Source organism: Lynx rufus, unplaced genomic scaffold, assembly GCF_022079265.1.
Source record: "Lynx rufus isolate CCGP_SWC_20201006 ecotype Redwood Valley unplaced genomic scaffold, mLynRuf1.p SCAF_13, whole genome shotgun sequence".
Lineage (NCBI taxonomy): Eukaryota > Metazoa > Chordata > Mammalia > Carnivora > Felidae > Lynx > Lynx rufus.
This window is the reverse complement of record NW_025814827.1, coordinates 33,946,887-33,967,677: the sequence shown is the minus strand read 5'-3', so window position 1 is coordinate 33,967,677 and position 20,791 is coordinate 33,946,887. Positions and strand designations below refer to the sequence as shown.

At 44.2% G+C, this 20,791-nt stretch overlaps 1 protein-coding gene across 3 annotated transcripts; it reads right to left on the bottom strand.

The window, feature by feature from the left end:
• Positions 1-3,344: 3,344 nt before the first annotated feature.
• CCDC32 (coiled-coil domain containing 32) lies at positions 3,345-19,105 on the bottom strand. Of its 3 annotated transcripts, none has more exons than XM_047075312.1 (4): positions 19,047-19,101; positions 16,738-16,993; positions 12,187-12,343; positions 3,345-3,820 (listed from the first exon to the last, which is right to left on the bottom strand). In XM_047075312.1, the coding sequence occupies exons 2-4, from the start codon at positions 16,979-16,981 to the stop codon at positions 3,769-3,771; spliced, it is 453 nt and encodes a 150-aa protein (XP_046931268.1). In that variant the 5' UTR covers positions 16,982-16,993; positions 19,047-19,101; the 3' UTR covers positions 3,345-3,768. The 3 variants fall into 3 exon arrangements, with proteins under 3 accessions (XP_046931268.1, XP_046931267.1, XP_046931266.1); XM_047075311.1 differs by lacking the exon at positions 3,345-3,820 and adding an exon at positions 8,301-8,946 and having other exon boundaries at positions 16,738-16,988; positions 19,047-19,105; XM_047075310.1 differs by lacking the exon at positions 3,345-3,820 and adding an exon at positions 8,301-8,946.
• Positions 19,106-20,791: the final 1,686 nt, after the last annotated feature.

Below are 20,791 nucleotides of genomic sequence, written 5' to 3'. Positions count from 1 at the left end.
GGTAGCTCAGTCGGTTAAGCGGCTGACTTTGGCTCAGGTTGTGATCTTGCGGTTCATGAGTTCAAGCCCCACTTCCGGCTCTGTGCTGACAGCTCAGAGCCTGGAGCCTGCTTCGGATTCTGTGTCTCCCTCTCTCTCTTCCCCTCTCCCACTCATTCTCTCTCTCTCTCTCTCTCTCTCTCTCTCTCTCTCTCTCTCAAAATAATAGATAATCTCATCCAAAAAGGACATAAGATAAAAAACCAAAAGTGGTCCTTATTTATTTATTTATTTATTTTAGAGAGAGAAAGGGCATGTGAGAGGGGGAGAGAGAGAGGAAGAGAATCGCAAGCAGGCTCTACGCTCAGTGTGGAGCCCAATGTGGGGCTTGATCCCACAACCCTGGGATCACAACCTGAGCCAAAATCAAGAGTCAGATGCTCAACTGATGGAGCCACCCAGGCTCCCTGGTTCTATTCTTTAAAATGCTCAAAACTCAGGGTGCCTGTCTGGCTCAGTAGATAGAGCATGCAGCTCTTGATCTCAGGGTCATGAGTTCAAGCCTCATGTTGGGCATGGAGCCTATTTAAAAAATAATACTAATAAATACAATACAATAAAGGAAAAAATAAAATGATGATACACTCTCAGTAACCCATCTCTTTACCTGTGCACACATGCATGCCCACATAGGTACCATCCCTCTTACCTATCTCTGCCTCCTCCCTCCCTGCTTATCTGCAAAATAACTGATTTTTTTAAGTGGATCAGGTCAGCATGAAGGGAGCAAAGAGTCTGTTTGGGAAGAGAAAAACTTTACTTCCGAACAATCTGTGACCTGTAGCACTTGGGAAAAGGAGGTGGGGAGAATGCCAGGAGATGAGTATATCTCAGCCACACATTGACTCATGGTGGGAAGTACCACCGCTTAAGATGGCCTCCAGCTGGAGGGTGGGGCCTCAAGGAGCAGAGACCCACCCACCTGTCGCTCCAGTGCAGCCTATAGGAGGCAGTGTGGTGCCTCCAAGGAGCACAGGCTTCGGAGAGCTAAGCCAGGCTAGAAATTCCAAACCCAGCAACACCACTTGCTAGCCACCCCACACTCCCTTGTGCCAAACCCAGGTGTCAGGCTCCACTCCTACTCTCTCACACTTCATTCCACCAGGATACTGAGTTCCAGTGGTTCTTCCCCTCCAAATGCTTCCTTTATCCACTTCTCTCTAGGCTCAGACCACATCCTCGTTTGCGTTACTATCATCTCGTCAAATATTTCTTCCGCACCATTCGCTCTTTCTGGGACTCAAATTACACGTATATCAGACTGATTGATATTTTCCCACAGATCTTAGAAGCTTGGTTTTCTTTTTTTACTCCCACTCCTTTTTGCCCCTCTTTGTGTTTCAGCTTGGATGGTTTCTACTGACCTCTCTCAAGTTCGTTGTTTTTTTTTTTCCCCTCAGCTGTACCTACTATGGAAAAACTTGAAGGAATTCATCTCTGATATCATGTTTTTTATTTCTAGCATTTTTTTAAGTAGGCTCTGTGCCCAACACGGAACTTGAACTCACGACCCTAGGATCAAGAGTAGGATGCTATACTGACTGAGCCATCCAGGAGTGCCTATTTCTAGCATTCGCATTGGACTTTCTCATAGTTTCTGTGTCTCTGCCAAGACTCCCTAAATGTTCATGCAAATTGCCCACCCTTTCCCACTAGACCTTTTCACATATTAGTTATTATTATTTTAAAGTCCCTATCTGGTAACTCCAAAATCTGTGTCATCTGTGAATCTGGTTCTGTTGATTTCTGTAACTTTTTTTTTTTTTTTGAGAGAGAGAGAGAGAGAGAGAGAGAGAGAGAAAGAACAAGCAGGGGAGGGGCAGAGACAGAGGGAGAGAGAGAGAATCCCAAGCAGGCTCTGCACAGCCAGCGCAGAGCCCCACGTGGGGCTCAAACTCATGAACCATGAGATCATGGCCTGAGCCAAAATCAAGAGTCGGGTGCTTAACCGTCTGAGCCACCCAGGTGCCCTGATTTCTGTAACTTTTGACGATGGATTTTTATTTTTCTTCTTTTTCATATGCGTCATAAATTTTTATTGAATGCCCATCGCATATAAACAGTAGAGACTGAGGTAAATGTTATTTATGTCTGGAAGTGGCCATGCCTCTTCTGTTGGTCTGAGGGGTTGAGTCTGTTTAGTTCGGGGTCAGGTATGGTTTGGGCTATGTTGTTCCCACCATTACCTTAGTGCATCACAGGCTTTGAATCCCTCTGGTAGTGGGCTGCTTAGAGTGTGGACTGGTGTGTCAGAGGATTTTTCTGGGTTCCTGCTCCACGGACCTCAACCATCCCTGCATGCCTGCCCTACACCAGCAGTGGAGTGCTCTTGCTTGTCATGTGGAGCCAGGCTCCTGGAGGGGCAAGACACGCAGTGGGGGTGGGTTGAGGGCGTGTGTCTCTGTTATCCTGGTTCAGCTTTAGTCTCAGGCACATCCCAAGGTCAGGAGTGAGGCTTTCTCATTATTTCTGCCCCTGTTCCCTCAGAAAGCCAAATTCTGCCTTACTATCTGCAGTTGGTTTTTGTGGCCAGTTTCTTGCCCGCTCCCCCAACAGAGCAGACCCTTGCTTGAATCCTCAGCCCCATAGTTGCCCGCTGCTCCCTTTGGGATAGAGGGATTTTGCTTCCATTCTTCCTCACCAGAGCAGTGGATCTTTGCCTGTGGCAAAGAAGGACAGAAATGTTTTTACTCCTCACCCCAAAGCAGGTGAGTTTTGCTTTCATTACTCCCCCTAAAGCAAGAATCTGTTGCCCCTTCCTTAGCAGCTTAAGGCTTTTGCTTAAGAGAGGGATTCTGGAAGCAGCTGAGGCTTTTTGCCTTTGCCAAGCAGCTGCCTTAATCAACTTCTGCATGCTTGCACCACCACGGAGGAAAGCCCTCTCCCATTTCCTGCCCAGCTCCCAGTTTTTCTCTGAACCTCCGGGGAGGCCTCTGGAAAAACACTGTGAGTACAAACTCTCCTGTGTCTGGAATAGTCTCCAGCTATTCTAAACTGACACACTAGCCCATGTGTAGCCTTTTAGCTTTTGTTAAAGTTTTTGTTGATTTCTTCTTACCCACTTGTATGATGGCCACCTCTTTCTTCCGTGCTCTGCTAAAGTTGAGACTGTTCATGTGTGTCTCTCTCTCCTTGAAGAGGCTTTATTTCATTGTCTTGTGACCTCAGCTTCCTGCAGACGCAAGAAAAGCTACGGTTTTGTAGATAATTCGGCTATTTCTCATCCCCGGGCAGGGGAGTGGCATTTTCCTGCAGGATTCTCTACCCTAAGTGGAGATGAAAGTCCTCAGGTCAGTCATCTCTTTCTTAGACAACCGCAGTCACCTCACAGCTGGCCCCTGCATCCAATTTTGCTCCTCTCCATACTGCATCCAGAATTAAGTATTAAAATTCTGTAACCATTAGAAACTAAAAGGGACTGAAAAATAAAATACCTGAAATTAGCTACATAAAATCCGAAACGTAGGTCATGGTGTGCCAGTTACCTATTGTTGTGTAACAAACCAGCTCCAAACCCAATGGCTCAAACCACGGCATTTATTTTGTTCATAAATCTGCGGGGCTTCTCAGGGACAGCTTGTCTCTGTTCCACCTGGTGTCAACTGGGGTAGCTTGAAGGTTGGGGTCTGAAATCATCTGAATCTCTCACATGTCTGATGCCTGGGTGGGAAGATTCATGCTGGGGGCTAAACTGCTGAGAGCCAGCCCCTCTGTCTCTCCATGGCGTTTCTATAGTATGGTGTCCTCAAGGTTGCCAAACATCTTCTGTGTTGGCTCAGAACTACCAAGGAACATGTTGAGAGAGAGAGAGAGGAGTGCTTTCATGACCTAGCCTCAGAAGTCACATTATTTGTGCTGTACTCGATTAGCAAGGCACTTACATAGTCATACCCAGGTTCAAGGGGAGGGAGTGCTGACCCAACATCCCAAGAGAGGCATGTCCCCATCATACTTTAAGATGAAAGGGTGGGATGTGCTATGTTGATATGGCCACCTCTGAGGTCTGCCAAACATGATTCTGTTTGTTCTGTAATCGTGAAACAATAGCTTCAAAGAAATCAAGCTAGAAAATACAAATAAGACCACAAGCCATCAATTGCATTATTTCATATAGACATATCATTGCCAAGTGTGAATCTGTGCTCCCCTCATCAGTATAATCATGTCATACCCATGGCAACCATAGCTTGCATCTTTCTAGATGCAAATCTGATCCTGTCACTACCCCTCTTAAAATGACCCATTATCTCCTTGTCCCCACAATAAAACCCAAGCTCCTTAACATGGCTTATGAAGCCCTTCATACCTGGCCTTGTTTATTAATTTCCCAACCTCACCTTTGGATGTTTCCTTCTTTCTCCTTCATGCTCCAGCTACACTGAACTACTTTCTGGTCTCCAAACTTTCTTTTGCCTTTAGGCCAATGTACATGCTGTTTTCCTCTTCTGGGACTTTTCTCTGTCCCCATGTTCTTCTCCCTCTATTTTCATGGTCTGACTGCTACTCATTTTTCTGGACTTGGCTTCCCTAACACAGCCTCTCTCCTACTTCCCACCCTGACTGGCCTAGGGTTCTCCTATCTTCTTCCCCATGCTCTAAAGCTCCCTGTGCTTACGTCTTGACTCCGCAGCACCAGTGATGACAGCACTAATTAGCTAGGCCATCTCTCTCCTTCCATCATTGTGTGGGAAGATGTGGTTTCACTTTATTCACCACCATGCACAGTGCAGGGTCTCAACAAATATTGGCTAGGTGAATGAATCCGTGCCTGAAATAACCCACTTCTGGGTTCAAGTAAACAACTCTCCCACAGACCTAAGATTGCTATGGCAGTGTCCTGTCTTGAATCTTAAACTCAAGTAGGGACAAAGCTGGCTGGGATGGTTTGGAATTTTCAGGAAAATATTGCCTGTTTCATGTGGCTGGAGCTTTTCTTAATCTTGGGGAGCCACTCCAAGGCAGGGCCAGGGAGTGGCCCCAGGGCATTTTCCCTTTTCCAGCAACAGTCCTGGTGGGCAGGCCTGCCTGGGAGAGGCACACCTCAGCAACAGCTGGTGGGATGTTTGTTTACTTGCTGTCCCTACATCCAGAGCCTATTTCTGGAACAGGTACTGGATGCAAGCCTGTGCCATTCCAGCCCTGATCCTACCAAAGCCCTGGGTGATGAGCGTGCCATGTGGCAGGAGAGAACAGTGTGGCAGTCACTCACCTTTCCTCCCTGGCTCTAACCCAACCTTCTTTGGGTATGCCACATCATTTCTGCTTTGCCCTATTGGCAAAAGTTGTCCTCCCTTGGCTCTGTGGTTTAGCATTAAATATTGCTCCATTTGCTCTGTTTCACTTAGGGAGCCCTCTCAACTCAAATCTGATTTGAGGAAGTGCTAACTGGAGTTCCTTGGAAATTTCCAGGGTCAAAGAAAAAAGATCAGCGTTTCTGGCCAGTAGAATTTTTCCTACATTTAGTCCAATTTCTGAAAGAGAATTGGAATATAAAGAGATCATTTGACTTGTGATCACACAGTAAGCCACAAGGCAGATAAAGATAGCACCTGAGACTCTTAGATTCAAATTTAGTACCATTTTAATAGTCTAAGTTAAGTCTATATTAAAAAACTAGCTTTGGAAGCTAGTATCAAATTTGGTTTCGCTATGGGGTGCCTGGCTGGCTCAGTTGGAGGAGCGTCCTCAGTTGGAGGATGAACTTGGGTTCGTGGGTTTGAGCCCCACATAGGGTGTAGAGATTACAAATAAATAAAAACTTAAATTTTTTGGTAAATTGTGCTTCACTTGTTTTAAGAGCCATCCCTCAGGTTGTCACCTCTAAACCATAGTTGTGGGGCACCTGGGTGGCTCAGCTGGTTGAGAGCCCAACTTTGGCTCAGGTTGTAATCTCATGGCTCCTGAGTTTAAGCCCTGCATTGGGCTCACTGCTGTCAGCGAGGAGCCCACTTTGGATCCTCGGCCCCTCCCCCGCTTGTGCTTTCATTCTTTCAAAAATAAAATGAAAAAAAAAAGAAGAAGAAGAAAAGAAACCATAGTTGCAACTCGCTGAACTCCTTTCTGTGGAAATCTGCCTCTATTAAAGCGTTAAGTGAGGGGCGCCTGGGTGGCTCAGCTGGTTAAGTGACTGACTTCGGCTCAGGTCATGATCTCATGGTTCCTGGGTTTGAGCCCCTTGTCGGGCTCTGTGCTAAATGCTTGCTCAGAGCCTGGAGCCTGCTTCAGATTCTGTGTCTCCTTCTCTCTCTGCCCCTTCCCCGCTTGTGCTCTGTCTCTCAAAAATAAATAAATGTAAAAAAAATTTTTAAAGAGTTAAGTGAGCAGGTAGCTGAAGATCTAGGACTTTCATCCCATACCTCACCCAGATTTTCACGTGGGGCTAAAAGCCTTCCAGTCCTGCAGTTCCTCTAACTCCACTTCAGTTCCTCTAACTCAGTTTCCCACCTTCTCATACTAAAATTTCTGTTTCTTAGGAAATGGGAGGTAGGGAAAAGGCAAAGCTGGAATCTTGACTGAACTACAAAAACACTATTTTCTGGTGTAGATACATTCTCTGTCTGATGATTGCTCTTTAGGAGGGTGTTTTAGGACCTTATTGCTTTTTTCTTAAATTGTTGTTACTTGAGAAAGAGTCATTTTTGTTTATCATGAAGGGAGAAGAAAACTCAGTCTTTAAAAAAAAAAAAAATCTATCCAATGAGAGCCATCAGATGGCCCCAAAGGAAGTGTGGTCCAGCACCTGAACCCCAGGCAGAGACAGAAACTTGCAAGCTCAGTCCAGGGCCAGATGACTGTCAGTGTCTGCCTTCCCCAAAGTGTTTGGGGACCACAGACGGTTGCTCTCTATGTCAAAGGTATCCTACTATTAAAAAGCAGTAGAGGAAAAAATAAAATTTTTTAAAAAATAAAAGTAAAAAGCAGTAGAGGGCACCTGGGTGGCTTAGTTGGTCAAGCGTCCAACTTTGGCTCAGGTCATGAGCTCAGAGTTCTTGAGTTCTAGCCCCACGTCGGGCTCTGCGCTGACAGCTCTGAGCCTGCTTCAGATTCTCTGTCTCCCTCTCTCTCTGCCCCTCCCCTGCTCACCCTCTCTCTCTCTCAAAAATAAGTAAACATTTTTTAAAAAGCAGTAGGAATAAAGCTAATACCATTAATCAAATTTTTCTTTTTATTTTTAGAGGGGGGGAGCGGGGCAGAGAGAGACCTAGGGCTTGATCCCACCACCCTGGGATCACAGCCTGAGCCCAAATTAAGAGACAGACACTCAACCAACTGGGCCACCCAGGTGCCCCCATTATCAATTTTAAAGAAGGAAAATATATCTGGAAATTGCCACCTCCCCCTAAATTCATATAATTCAGCAAATACATGGAATTATCTGGTTGATTCCCATCCTTTGACAGTGCAAATACTTGATTTAGATATGACCACATGTTCTCTGAAGATTTTTATGGTCACTCTGTTCCATCATTAGGGATTTGAAACCTGTTACCTGGGAAGAAGCTCCATGGAGTCAGAGCTGCAGAAATCTGGCCACAGAATCCTACCCTAAGAGCACTGAGGTGAGGTTTGGCTTGTCAGAGAGCTCATGTCAAAAATAGAAGGCTGCAAAGTTTCTCAGGTCTCCTGCATTGTCAAATACTTGTCTTTACCTCCCCACTAAATGGGAGCATCTCTCTGGGGGAGAAGCAGTTCAAGAGCACCACACACACAGCTATTCTCATCACAAAAGCTTTATGTAGACAACACGGACTGAACATGAACACTATAAACAGAGAAGCACAGGCTCAGCCAGGAAAGCTGCCGCAAGAAGCTTGGAACTATTCAGAAGGGGTGTCAAATACCAACACCAAATTTACAAGTCTAATCTGAAGCTTGGCCCTTTTTAAGTGCAAGAGGAAGTTAGGGGAGAAACCATGCATGAAATAAAAATATATACATATGGGGCGCCTGGGTGGCGCAGTCGGTTGGGCGTCCGACTTCAGCCAGGTCACGATCTTGCGGTCCATGAGTTTGAGCCCCGCGTCGGGCTCTGGGCTGATGGCTCAGAGCCTGGAGCCTGTTTCCGATTCTGTGTCTCCCTCTCTCTCTCTGACCCTCCCCCGTTCATGCTCTGTCTCTCTCTGTCCCAAAAATAAATAAACGTTGAAAAAAAAAATTAAAAAAAAAAATATATATACATATACACACAAACACTCAAGTTGTCACACTGTTGTCCCTTTTCTCCACAAGGAACAAATCAGACAAAGGAAAAGTGCGGCCTCTTTTCCTAAAGTCTCTATATTTATTACAAACTTAGAGGAGCCCCACATGGGGTGTGGATCCAAGGAGGCAGATTTGATTCTCCTTGGCCTCACTTACCACTGACCATTAACCAAAGAAATACTTGGGATACAGGCAGGAACATCCAGAAGAGGCAAGCAAAAATATGGCTCACTGAGCTTATATATTCTACACAAGGATATCAGTTTCTCCAAATACTTTCATACTTGCTCCTTCACTAGATTCTTAGCAGACTTCTCACCTGTAGCAACAGGGCTCAGGCAAGGTGTGAGACACAGAGGAAAGCGGTATTTTGATCCAGCATGTGCTGGGTCAGTCACTTTATCCAGGACAGTCACACATGCCAGCCCCAAGCCAGTCCTCAGGGGCCCACAGCTGTTTGCTTTGTTGAGTGGGAGCGTGGGCTACCCTCCCTCCTTAGATTTCTCCTTGCTGCTCCGCTGTTTCCTCTGGACCCAAGACAGCTGCTTGGCATGCGTGTGTGCAATTTACTGTTCCGCGGCTGCTGGCTGGTCCCCGGCCACTGGCTTCTCAACCTGGGACTCTGGAGGAATCAGATACTGGACCTCCTCTGTACTGATGGCTACTTTATCTGGCTGGAGCCACCTCTTGAAATGTTCCAAGGTGCTAGGAGAAAGCAGGAGAAAAGGGTGGCCGCATCAGACCTGGCTGATTAATCACTTAATGATTATCTCAGTTACTCAAATACTGCCTTCCCGCCCACCACCAATTTCTTCCTACAATTGTTTTTCACTGCTAACGGGGAGAACGCCGATCTTCCTCTGACAGCTGTGCATCCTGGCAGCTCGGCAGCATAATTTACCCCCTAGTGGGCACTTTGGCTATAAGCAGCACCAGGCCCCTTCAAATGCAGAGCCTCTGAAGGCTTGACGAGAATAGCTGAAGAGCTTATGTCTCAGTCCTGTCTTTTCTTCCTCAAAACTGGAGTGGAGAGAAACTGTCAGAGGGAGGAAACGTTCAAATAAATACCAAACTATTAGTGGAGCATCTTGAAATCTCCTATACCTGAGGCAGTCTGAGACTCGATTATACTTACAGCACTTAGTTGCACTAAGCACCATTTTTGTGGGTTTTTTGTTTGTTTATTTCATCCTATAGCAAGTCCCCAAGATGGAAACATCTGCACAGCAATTTCTCCCACAAAGAAATAGCCACTATGCCAGAGGGCTCTTTTTTCCTTTGCATCTGTGCAGAGAGGAGAAGTGCCCCCTCCCACCTTCCTTAATTACCCAAGATCCTCCACTCTAAAGCTTATTAGATACTCATGGTAAACGACAAATGACCACAAATAATATAAACCTTATTCTATGCTCTTAAATAGCCCAAAGTCTCGAGCCCAGAAGTAAAGCCATCACCAGCAGATTTGAGACACCTAAAATGGGGGAATCCTGGTGTAGACAATAGGATTTCTCAGCCCATTACTCCTGGGCCAAAAGCATGCCATGATGAGGGTCACCTACCTGGCCTTCACGTACATGAAGAACCACACAATTCCACTACAAAATGGTCTCTGTTTAAATTATAAATGTTGAAGTCTGCAAATAAATGCAAATCTATTTCTGGTGTGCTTGTTCTAACACTGATAGAAAGACGTGTTCCCACAGATGGAGCTTGGAAACAAGTGCCCACAGCTCAGGGGACTAAGGTACTCCAGGGGCATTTAATCTTCATCTACAACACTTTTCATAGAATTGTTTCAATTGCTTCTATAGAAAAGGGAACATCATATCATTTTAGGTATTGATAAACACACAGAAACATGACCTTGAGCCTTGGTGCTGATCTGATTTCAGAGAAAAAGAATTCCTACTTGAGAATCACATAGGAGAAAACTTTGTCTTTTCTTCTCAGAATTGGAGAGGAGGCAAACATTCAAGGGGCGCAAGAATCGAATACCAAGTTATTAGTGTGTTGGGAATGTGTACATCTTCAAGTCTTTTGTGTTTGGGGCAGTTGAAGGCTCAACAGGATTGAGTCTTTAGAGACAGAAAAAAGCAACATGTGTTTTATTTTCTGAACCCTCAGAGGGTAGGTAGTTGGCCTGACTTTAGATGCCACATGATTTCTGAAGAATCTAAGGGCACGCCAATGCAATATTTAAGATAATGTAAGTAAAAGCACTTTGCAAATTAAAAAGCAAAATGTAGGGGCACCTGGGTGGCTCAGCTGGTTAAGCATCTGATTTCAGCTCAAGTCATGATCTTACAGCTCATGAGTTCATCGGGCTACTCGTTAACAGTGAGGAGCCTGCTTGGGATTCTCTCTCTCTGTCTCTGTCTGTCTCTCTGCCCTTTCCATGCTCTCTCTCTCTCTCTCTCTCTCTCTCTCTCAAAAATAAATAAACAAACTTAGAAAAAAAAGTAAAATGTAGCTATCAAGTTTTATTTCCCTACTGTCCATGATTTCAGCAGCCATAGCTTCATCTGACATCATGGGGCTTTTTAAAATCAACATTAATGGTATGTTGCAAACTTAGGTCATGTTTCCCTAAGACCTTTTGTTTCAAATTCGGGTTTTTACTTCCCTCACCAATTTTTTTGAATAATTTCTTACTGAACTTTAAAATTCCATCAAGACCAATGATAATAGCTAACACTTATATAGTACTTACCAGGGGCCAGGTCTGTTCTAAGCACTTTATACACAGTAACTCATTTAACCCTCATAATAACCCAAGAGGTAAGAGTTACTATTCCTGAAAAGCATATTACTATTACATATTCCTGTTACTATTCCTGCTCTGTAAAGCAGGAAACTGAGGCACACACAGGTTACTTCCTTAAGGACACACAGCCAGTAAGTGGCAGAGCGACTCTCCCGGGTGTTGGGCACCATGCAGCTCTTTGTGGCAGGATGCCCTCTCCTCCTCTCCGCATCCGCCACCCCCTGAAGATACTGTTCAAGTCCTGCCTTCTTCTCTGGCACAAACACCAGAGCCCACAGGGAGCTCAGTGGTCTCTCAACTCCCAAAGCATGCTCTGTCACTTCCACTCACCCGGCTCTTTTCTTATGCTGCCTTATTTTGTTAGGTTCATCTTTATATATATTTGTCATCTCTCTCCAAATAGTTGTGGGGACCAAAGGAAAAAAAAGGGATCTCTAAAATTTCTTTACATCTCCCCTCTGCCCCAGCACCCCCAGCCCCATAGCATCAAGCACAGTGCCTTCACACAGTAGATGCTTAGGAAATTCATGCTATACAAATTCAGTCTATACAAATTTGAATGCCTACAAGGTGATAGAAACTCTGTAAGGCAATAGGGAGTTACAGGTAAGATACTGTTCCAGTTGATGATTGGTTACTACTTTCTCAAGTACATTGTATACTTGGAAAAGAAGACAATGCTTTATCCTCAATTCTGTCCAATCTGTGATCAAGATGTAGGTGGGGTATTTGCTTTTTTGCAAAAATACTATCAAAAGGGGCGCCTGGGTGGCGCAGTCGGTTGAGCGTCCGACTTCGGCCAGGTCACGATCTCGCGGTCCGTGAGTTCGAGCCCCGCGTCGGGCTCTGGGCTGATGGCTCGGAGCCTGGAGCCTGTTTCCGATTCTGTGTCTCCCTCTCTCTCTGCCCCTCCCCCGTTCATGCTCTGTCTCTCTCTGTCCCAAAAATAAATAAATGTTGGAAAAAAAAAAAAATTAAAAAAAAAATACTATCAAAAATCTGCTACTGGACCAAGAGCAAAGAGAGCAACCTTAAAAAAGGATGAGTTTTAAGCTCAGAAAAGCTGATGTTGATATTAACCAATATCTCGACTCAAATGTCACTCTCCCTGAATTCTTCAGAGAAAGAGAAATGCCCTCAGTGAAATACTGTCACCTGGAACTGGACTGAGAACCAATTACCTCTCATCAGAATCAAATCCATCCACAAAGAACTCTGATGCTAACTTCTCCTGGAGGAATCGATCCCAGCATTCCTTCTTGGCTTGGGCCAAGGTTCGAAGCATGTCCTTAGAAGTTACTTCCTGATTTAAACCTTTGATTCTTCTCAGTTTCTTCTCTAAAAACAGATGAGGAGAAGTTAACAAGGAAAGTGAGTATAAAATGAAACTAAATCTAAAATGCAACATGACAACTTAAAAATTCTCTCACTGATGAGTATATTCACACTCCCTGCAAAAGAGCTCATTTTTTCTGAGGACATGTACAGGGAAATGTACATTTTTCTTTTTCCTTCACAATGTCTTAACTCTGGATTGTATCAGAGAAACATTTAACCCCAGAAAGGGAAAAAGCCATAGGCTCTCATAAATAAATCAGTGGCATGTCTTCTTTGAAATCACAGAAGCCAGCAGGTATCTCTCTAAGGAATTACTTGTTTTCCCTGGCTTGACATGTGTCAACTCCTTGAATATAGTCTCTCTGAGGAGTAAGTGGTTTTTCTTTTTGTTACAATGACATGAAGTAGTTTCCAAACCTCAGGAGAAAGAATTAGAGAAAATAATGAAAGATCCAATGGTTCATTAGACACTAAAATTGACTTGATGGGAACTCAATAATCAGAGACCTTGAAGATCTCTATGTGCGATTAAATTCTTCATAAAAGAAAATCTCCCAACGTTTTTTACAGTTACTCAACTTGTGGCCTGGATGTTGGGACCTTATAAAAACAAACATCTTCTAATTCCAATGAATGGTCTACATGGCTTCCTGATGATAGATGTTTACTTATTGTTCTGTGCATTTTAAGTGTAATTGTTGAACAACTGAAGATCAGAAGGAACAGCATCACCATTTGCCTTCTGCCTTAATTCAGTCTTGCCTTCAACTATAATAAATGTGTCAATGATGGCCTTTTGGAGGGGGGAGTGGGGAATAATATCAAGCCCAGACCCAAACAGAAACTTTATGATTTGCAATCCTGTTTTCATTTCTTCTTTTTAAAATTTTATTTATTTATTTTAAATAATCTCTACACCCAATGTGGGGCTTGAAATTATAACCCCGAGATCAACAGTTACATATTCCTCCGACTAAGCTAGTCTGGAGCCCCCTGTTTTCACTTTTTTTTTTTTTAATGTTTACTTATTTATTTTGAAAGAGAGAGAGAGAGAGAGAGCAGGGCAGGGGCAGGGAGAGAGAGGGAGACAGAATCCCAGGCAGGCTCAGCTCAGAGCCTGATGCAGGGCTCTATCTCACAAACTGTGAGATCGTGACCTGAGCTGAAATCAAGAGTTGGTCACTTAACCAACTGAACCACCCAGGCACCTCTGTTTTCATTTCTAAACAGGCCACATCATCTGCCATCCACAGATCAAAGCAATAACCACCTTTTGTTGCTGCAAGTTACCACCAAGAGCTCGCCCATGTAAAAAACCTGCAATTGATAAAAGTTAAATATTTGAGGAGTTTTTGCCTCCTTGAGGATGTGAAAAGAATTATGTAGATCTCCCACTGAGCTGGCTAAGTTTTTTTTTTTTTAATACTTTTAAAAAATATATTTATTTATTTTTGAGAGAGAGAGAGACAGACAGACAGACAGGGTGTGAGTGGGGGAGGGGCAGAGAGAGAGGGAGACACAGATTCCGAAGCAGGCTCCAGGTTCTGAGCTGTCTGTACAGAGCCCGACGTGGGGCTCAAAGTCACAAACCATGAGATCATGAACTGAGCTGTAGTCAGTCGCTTAACTGACTGAGCCACCCAGACGCCCCATGAGCTGGCTAAGGTTTTATAATTGGTGCTCTTAGTGGATTCTTTTTGATATAGGTTTATTTGGCAATAAAAACAATGTATTATCTGGCCTTGGTTCTCAAGGTGGAAGGTACTCTTTTGGGCTGGCAAAGTCTTCCCCTCTCTGAGTGTGCTGAGTCCCTAATCGGTTGTGATCTAAGTTGGGCAGGTAGAAATAGATACCACTGCATACTCCAAGTCTGCCTGCCAATGTCTCCCAGACTGTGCCATAGGCACAGAAATGGCTCCTGTCTTCCTCAGAGAATGAAATTTTAATCATCTTTTTTTTTTTTTTTAAGATTTTATTTTTAAGTATTCTCTACACTCAACATGGGGCCCAAACTTACAATCACCCAGATGAAAAGTCCTATGCTCTACAGACTGAGCCAGCCAGGAACCCCTTAATCATCTTCTTAACTGATTTTAGAAAAGATCAGTGGAGTTTTAACTTCCAAAACCAGTCTTGACCAATCAAATCATCACCAAATCCATTAAACTTTCTTACATCTCCTGGGCACAGAGTACCAACAAGCTGCAGGATGTGGTTCTCCAGCTTTCTCAGATGATTGCTTCTTCTCCTTATCATCGTTCTGACTACCACTGAACAGAATTGTGTGGGACGCCTGGGTGGCTCAGTCAGTTAAGCATCTGACTCTTGATTTCAGCTCAGGCCACGATCTCACAATTTGTAGGATCGAGCCCTATGTCAGGCTCTCTCTCCCTCTCTCTCTGCCCCTTCCCCACTCTCTCTCTCTCTTTCTCATAAAAAATAAACAAACATTGAAAAAAAAAGAGGGGTGCCTGGGTGACTCAGCTGTTAAGCATGTGACTTCGGCTCAGGTCATGATCTCATAGTTCGTGAGTTTGAGTCCAACATCAGGTGAGCTCGAGTCTGGCTTTGGGTAAAACATGAGCCCAGGTGAGCCCCTTTCTCTCTCCCTCTCTCTTTGCCCCTGATGGGATTCTCCCTCTCCTTCTCTCTCTCTCTCTCTGCCCTCACTCACTTGTGCCCTCTATCTCAAAAAAAAAAAAAAAAAAAAGAACACAATTGTCAACAACCTTGGCCAGGGCTGCAGGCTGCAAGTATTACTATCCTAACGTTGGTGGCTTCCCGATAAATTTCACATTACACCCTTATATTTCTCATTATCCATCATTCCTCTTGTGTTTCTCTCATATCTTTTTCTTACAGATCCTGTAAACTCTATTCTGACTCTTCTTTCTGTCCTTCCTCAAAAGCTTCTTCCTGAATTGCCTTTCCTTTCTTAAATAATTATTCCTAGGTTTGGTTTTGTGACACAAGGATGAATCTCATGGGTGTTTAATAATAAAAGGATACCACAATTCGAAAGCAGTCACTGCCCTAGACTGATATTTTTCTTTCCCCTTGCATGGGACAATCTGAATCTCTTTCCTGTATTTGGAGTCTCTCTAAATATTAATACTTAAGGCCACAGGACAGAAGATGTATTCAGGAAATATTTTCAAAATTAAACAACTAACAAGAGGTAGAATGAATTTTATGTCAACATGGTCCCATTCCAACAATCAACCTATTTAATACAACAGTTTTTTAGTACAACAATTTTTCAATATAATAGTTTCATCAGAAATCCAAATGCAGCTCTGGGGCCATGCCCTTTTCTTTCAGGATGGCATAATGTTTGACACTTTTGAGTTATCTGACTATATGGGCCACCAATAGTAGGCAAGAGGATTGTACAGAATGGCAAGAAATGAAGCAGAATTCAGATAATACAGTCAGAGGCAGGAGGTAACAAAGAGAGTTTTAAGGGATATACAAGGAAAAGGGTGCTCCTTCCCAACAACCAACCTGAAACCCCCTAGGATTATATCTGACAAATACATGTGGTGAGGACTAAAAATAATACTAATTAAGGGGGCAACTGGGTGGCTCAGTCAGTTAAGCGGCTGACTCTTGATTTCAGCTCAGGTCATGATCTCACAGTTCATGAGATTGAGCCCTGTGTCCGGCACAGTGCTGACAACACGGAGCCTGCTTGGGATTCTCTCTCTCCTCTTTCTCTGTCCCTCCTCCTACTCACACTGTCTCTCTCTCTCAAAAATAAATAAACATTAAAAAATTATGATAATGGGCACCTGGGTGGGTCAGTTGGTTAAGCGACTTCGGCTCAGGTCACGATCTCACGGTTTGTGAGTTTGAGTTCCAGATAGGGCTGTGTGCTGATGGCTCAGAGCCTGGAGCTTGCTTCAGATTCTCTCTCTCTCTCTCTCTCTCTCTCTCTCTCTCTCTCTCTGCCCCTCCCCTGCTCACACTCTGTGTCTCTCTCTCTCTCTCAAAAGTAAACATAAAAATAAATAAAAATAAATAAATAAAATAATAATACAAAATGATAATAATAATAATTAAGATTAGAAACCAGGTTTGAGGGGCGCCTGGGTGGCTCACTCAGTTAAAACATCTGACTTCGGTTCATGTCAGGATCTCGCAGTCTGTGAGTTCGAGCCCGAGCCCCATGTCAGGATCTATGCTGACAGCCCAGAGTCAGGAGCCTGCTTTGGATTCTGTGTCTCCCTCTCTCTGCCCCTCCCCCGCTCTCACTCTGTCTCCCTCTCTCTCTCAAAAATAAATACACATTAGAAAAATACATGTTAAAAAAACAGGTTTGATGTAACTTTAACATGCTTCCTTACAACCACCAGCTTATGATTAAAAACATAAAAGAAAGTAATTTAACTCACCTAGAGATGCTAAATACACTTCTGAATCCTGCAAGGGAGCCCAAGGCTTTGTAGCTGGCTGATCAGCAAAATCTGGGGCCTCCCTCTGGCCTGTGCCTGCAGGGTAAGAATCCATAAAGGAGTCTGAAAAGGCATTGTTGGCACCATCTTCTTGATCAGGATTTGGCAGACAGGAACAGATTTCAGCCCAAAGATCAGGGCCAGATTTTGTAGCTGTAGAGTCAACGCTCTCAAACATTTTCATTTGGAATCTGAGCTGGAAAAACAGAACTGTAAGGACTGGCTCTAAGGATACAGTATAAGTATGCAGTACTGAGATATTTGTTTCCCTACTGAAGGAAGGTAATAGGCTTTTAAGAAGTTTCTCTAAACTTAAAATGTCTTGGGGCGCCCGGGTGGCGCAGTCGGTTAAGCGTCCGACTTCAGCCAGGTCACGATCTCGCGGTCCGGGAGTTCGAGCCCGCATCAGGCTCTGGGCTGATGGCTCAGAGCCTGGAGCCTGTTTCCGATTCTGTGTCTCCCTCTCTCTCTGCCCCTCCCCCGTTCATGCTCTGTCTCTCTCTGTCCCAAAAATAAATAAACGTTGAAAAAAAAATGTCTTTTATTAGATTCCTATGTTATAGATATAAAGATGACAAAAGGGCAATTGGGTTCCTCTTCTGGCTCGGCATTCCAGTTGTTTTCATAATAAAGTTTGTTTTTAAAAATGAAATTTCTCAAGCCAGACACAAAAGGACAAATATCAAATGATTCCACTTGTAAGAAGTACCTAGTGCAGTCAAATCCATAGAGACAGAAAATAGAATGGTGGTGGCCAGGGGGTTGGGGGAGGGGGAAATGGGAGTTACGTTTAATGGGTACAGAGTTTCAATGGGAAGTTCTAGAGATGGATAATCATGACGGTTGCACACCCATGTGAGTACCACTGAATTGTACATCTAAAAATGGTTAAAATGAGGGGCGCCTGGGTGGCTCAGTCAGTGGAGTGTCTGGCTCTTCGTTTCGGCTCAGGTCCCTGATCCCAGAGTCATGGGATCAAGCCCCCCATTGGGCTCAGAGCTGACAGCACAAAGCCTGCTTGGAATTCTCTCTCCCTCGGCCCCTCTCCCCCACTCACACTCTCTAAAAATAAAAATTTACAAATTTTAGGGGCACTGGGTGGCTCACTCAGTTAAGTGTCCAACTCTTGATTTCAGCTCAGGTCACCATCTCACAGTCGTGGGATTGAGCCCCAAGTCGGGGGCTCCACTCTGAGCATGGAGACTATTTGGTCTCTCTCCCTCCTCCCCTCTCACTCTTCCTCTCCCTAAATAAGTAAATAAATAATTTTTTTTAAATTATTTTTTTAAACAGTTAAAATGGGCCCTTTTACATTATGAGTGTTTTAACACACACATACGCACACACACAAAGAAATGTCTAGGACATTTCCAGTGGAGACAAATATTCTGCACTTTGCTCCAAAGATCTCCAAAATGCAACCACTCTGTCCTCAGCCAATTAAATTCTGTTTTCAATAGGACATGAATCAAAGGTCTTGCACAGTTCCATAGACATGAGGATAATAAAAATGCTGTTTGGAAAATACTGTCAGAGAGTAATGCCATATGCAAAGCCCCATGTGCTCATTATATGTAGAAGCTGGACTATATACCTTATTTTATAAGTTCTTATTTTAATAGTCAGAAACACTGGAAGAGGCATTTCCATCAGTTTACAGATGAAGAAACTGAGGATCAGAAGGATAACAAAAGTCTAGGGTACCTTACTGACATCTATGGTGATTCTTTGATTGGAAACCACACCTCTGCCGCTCCAAAATCCATGTTCTTATCCAATACCTCGCTGCTGGGGCTTTCATAACTATCTAGTCTTACAGCCTGGGCTGATACCCTCCTTCAGGAAGGACCTTTGAGATTAGGAAGGCTGCCTGGGGTAAGGTCTGAATAATTCCAGGAGAGAGCCCAGCCTGCGCAAGGGCCCAGAAGTAAAAGGGGCAGAAATGTCACAGAGGCTCTGGATGAATTGATGCCGGGGTCCCAGTGAACCTCCACTCCCATCCGGAAGTCGCTTGAACCCACCCAAACCAAAACTTTGCTCGCACCGGAGCCCCAGTCCTCCCCCCTTCTCTCTAGGAAGTCCAGAACAGAGCCGGCAATGCCAGTGTCCAGACCCGGGCCTCCGTCACTCTGACCTCAAGACCTGGCTGGGCAATACGAGTCAGGCCCCGAAGCTCCTCTGTGGTATCCCGGGATAGGACCCGGACCGAGGATCTAAAACTGTAGGTACCCCTGCCCCTCTTCACCTACCGCAACCGCCTGCCCAGCAGCCCACAAACGCTCGGCTCAGTTCCGTCGCTGAAGGCTGTGAAGAAATGGGGGGGGTGGAGTCTCCGAGTGATGGATCCCGGGAGTCCTCCAACCACCGGCCAACCTGACGATGTTCTGTGCGTCGATTGGTTGAGGGGAGCTCGGCTAAGTGAGGAAGTGAGGGGCCGAGTGAGAGAAAGAGGTAGGCGGGACTTGTTGCCGGGATATAGGGCAGTCACTTGGCCTTGGCTCCAACTTCCCTGGGGCAGGTAGATTCCACGCGCATCTGAGCATTCCTGGCGCGCGGACAGCGCCTTCTGCCATCACCTTCTCGGATAGGGGAAGCCCAGTTGCCGAGGCCTTTTGTGTTTTCTTGGTTCCCTGAGGAAATTCACCTCCTCCGCAATTCTCTGGGTTGGTGTTTTGTCTGTGAAAATTTCAGCCCTTTGCTACCCAAATTAGAGTACTTCAGCAGCTCAGATGGGAATGGAGGCGACTACTTTCCTTATTCTCACAGGAGACCCAGGCCCTATTAGCCAAGTTATGAACCTTTTTCTTTTTTTTTCTTTAAAAAAATTTTTTTAACGTTTTATTTATTTTTTTTCACATTTTAACTTTATTTTTTATGTTTTAAAATCTACATCCAAATTAGTTAGTATATAGTGAAGCACTGATTTCAGTAGATTCCTTAATGCCCCTTCGCCATTTAGCCCATCCCCCCTCCCACAAACCCTCCAGCAACCCTCAGTTTGTTCTCCATATTTATGAATCTCTTTTGTTTTGTCCCCCTCCCTGTTTTTATATTATTTTTGTTTCTCTTCCCTTATGTTCATCTGTTTTGTCTCTTAAAGCCCTCATATGAATGAAGTCATATGATTTTTGTCTTTCTCTGACTGACTAATTTCACTTAGCATAGTACCCTCCAGTTCCATCCACGTAGTTGCAAATGGCAAGATTTCGTTCTTTTTGATTGCTGAGTAATACTCCATTGTGTATATATATATATATATATATATATATATATATATACCACATCTGCTTTATCCATTCATCCATCGATGGACATTTGGGCTCTTTCCATACTTTGGCTATTGTTGATAGTACTGCTATAAACATGGGGGTGCATGTGTCCCTTCGAGACAGCACACCTATATCCCGTGGATAAATGCCTAGTAGTGCAATTGCTGGGTCATAGGGTAGTTATATTTTTAGTTTTTTGAGGAACCTCCATACTGTTTTCCAGAGTAGCTGCACCAGCTTGCATTCCCACCAACAACGCAAAAGAGGTCCTCTTTCCACATCCTCGCCAACATCTGTTGTTGCCTGAGTTCTTAATGTTAGCCATTCTGACAGGTGAAAGGTGGTATCTTATTGTGGTTTTGATTTGTATTTCCCTGATGATGAGTGATGTTGAGCATTTTTTCATGTGTCGTTTGGCCATCTGGATGTCTTCTTTGGAGAAGTGTTTATTCATGTCTTTTGCCCATTTCTTCACTGGATTGTTTTTCAGGTGTTGAGTTTGATAAGTTCTTTGTAGATTTTGGATACTAACCCTTTATCTGATATGTCATTTGCAAATATCTTCTCCCATTCTGTTGGTTGCCTTTTAGTCTTGCTGATTGTTTCCTTTGCTGTGCAGAAGCTTTTTATTTTGATGAGGTCCCAGTAGTTCATTTTTGCTTTTGTTTCCCTTGCCTCCAGAGACGTGTTGAGTAAGAAATTGCTGCGGGCAAGATCAAAGAGAT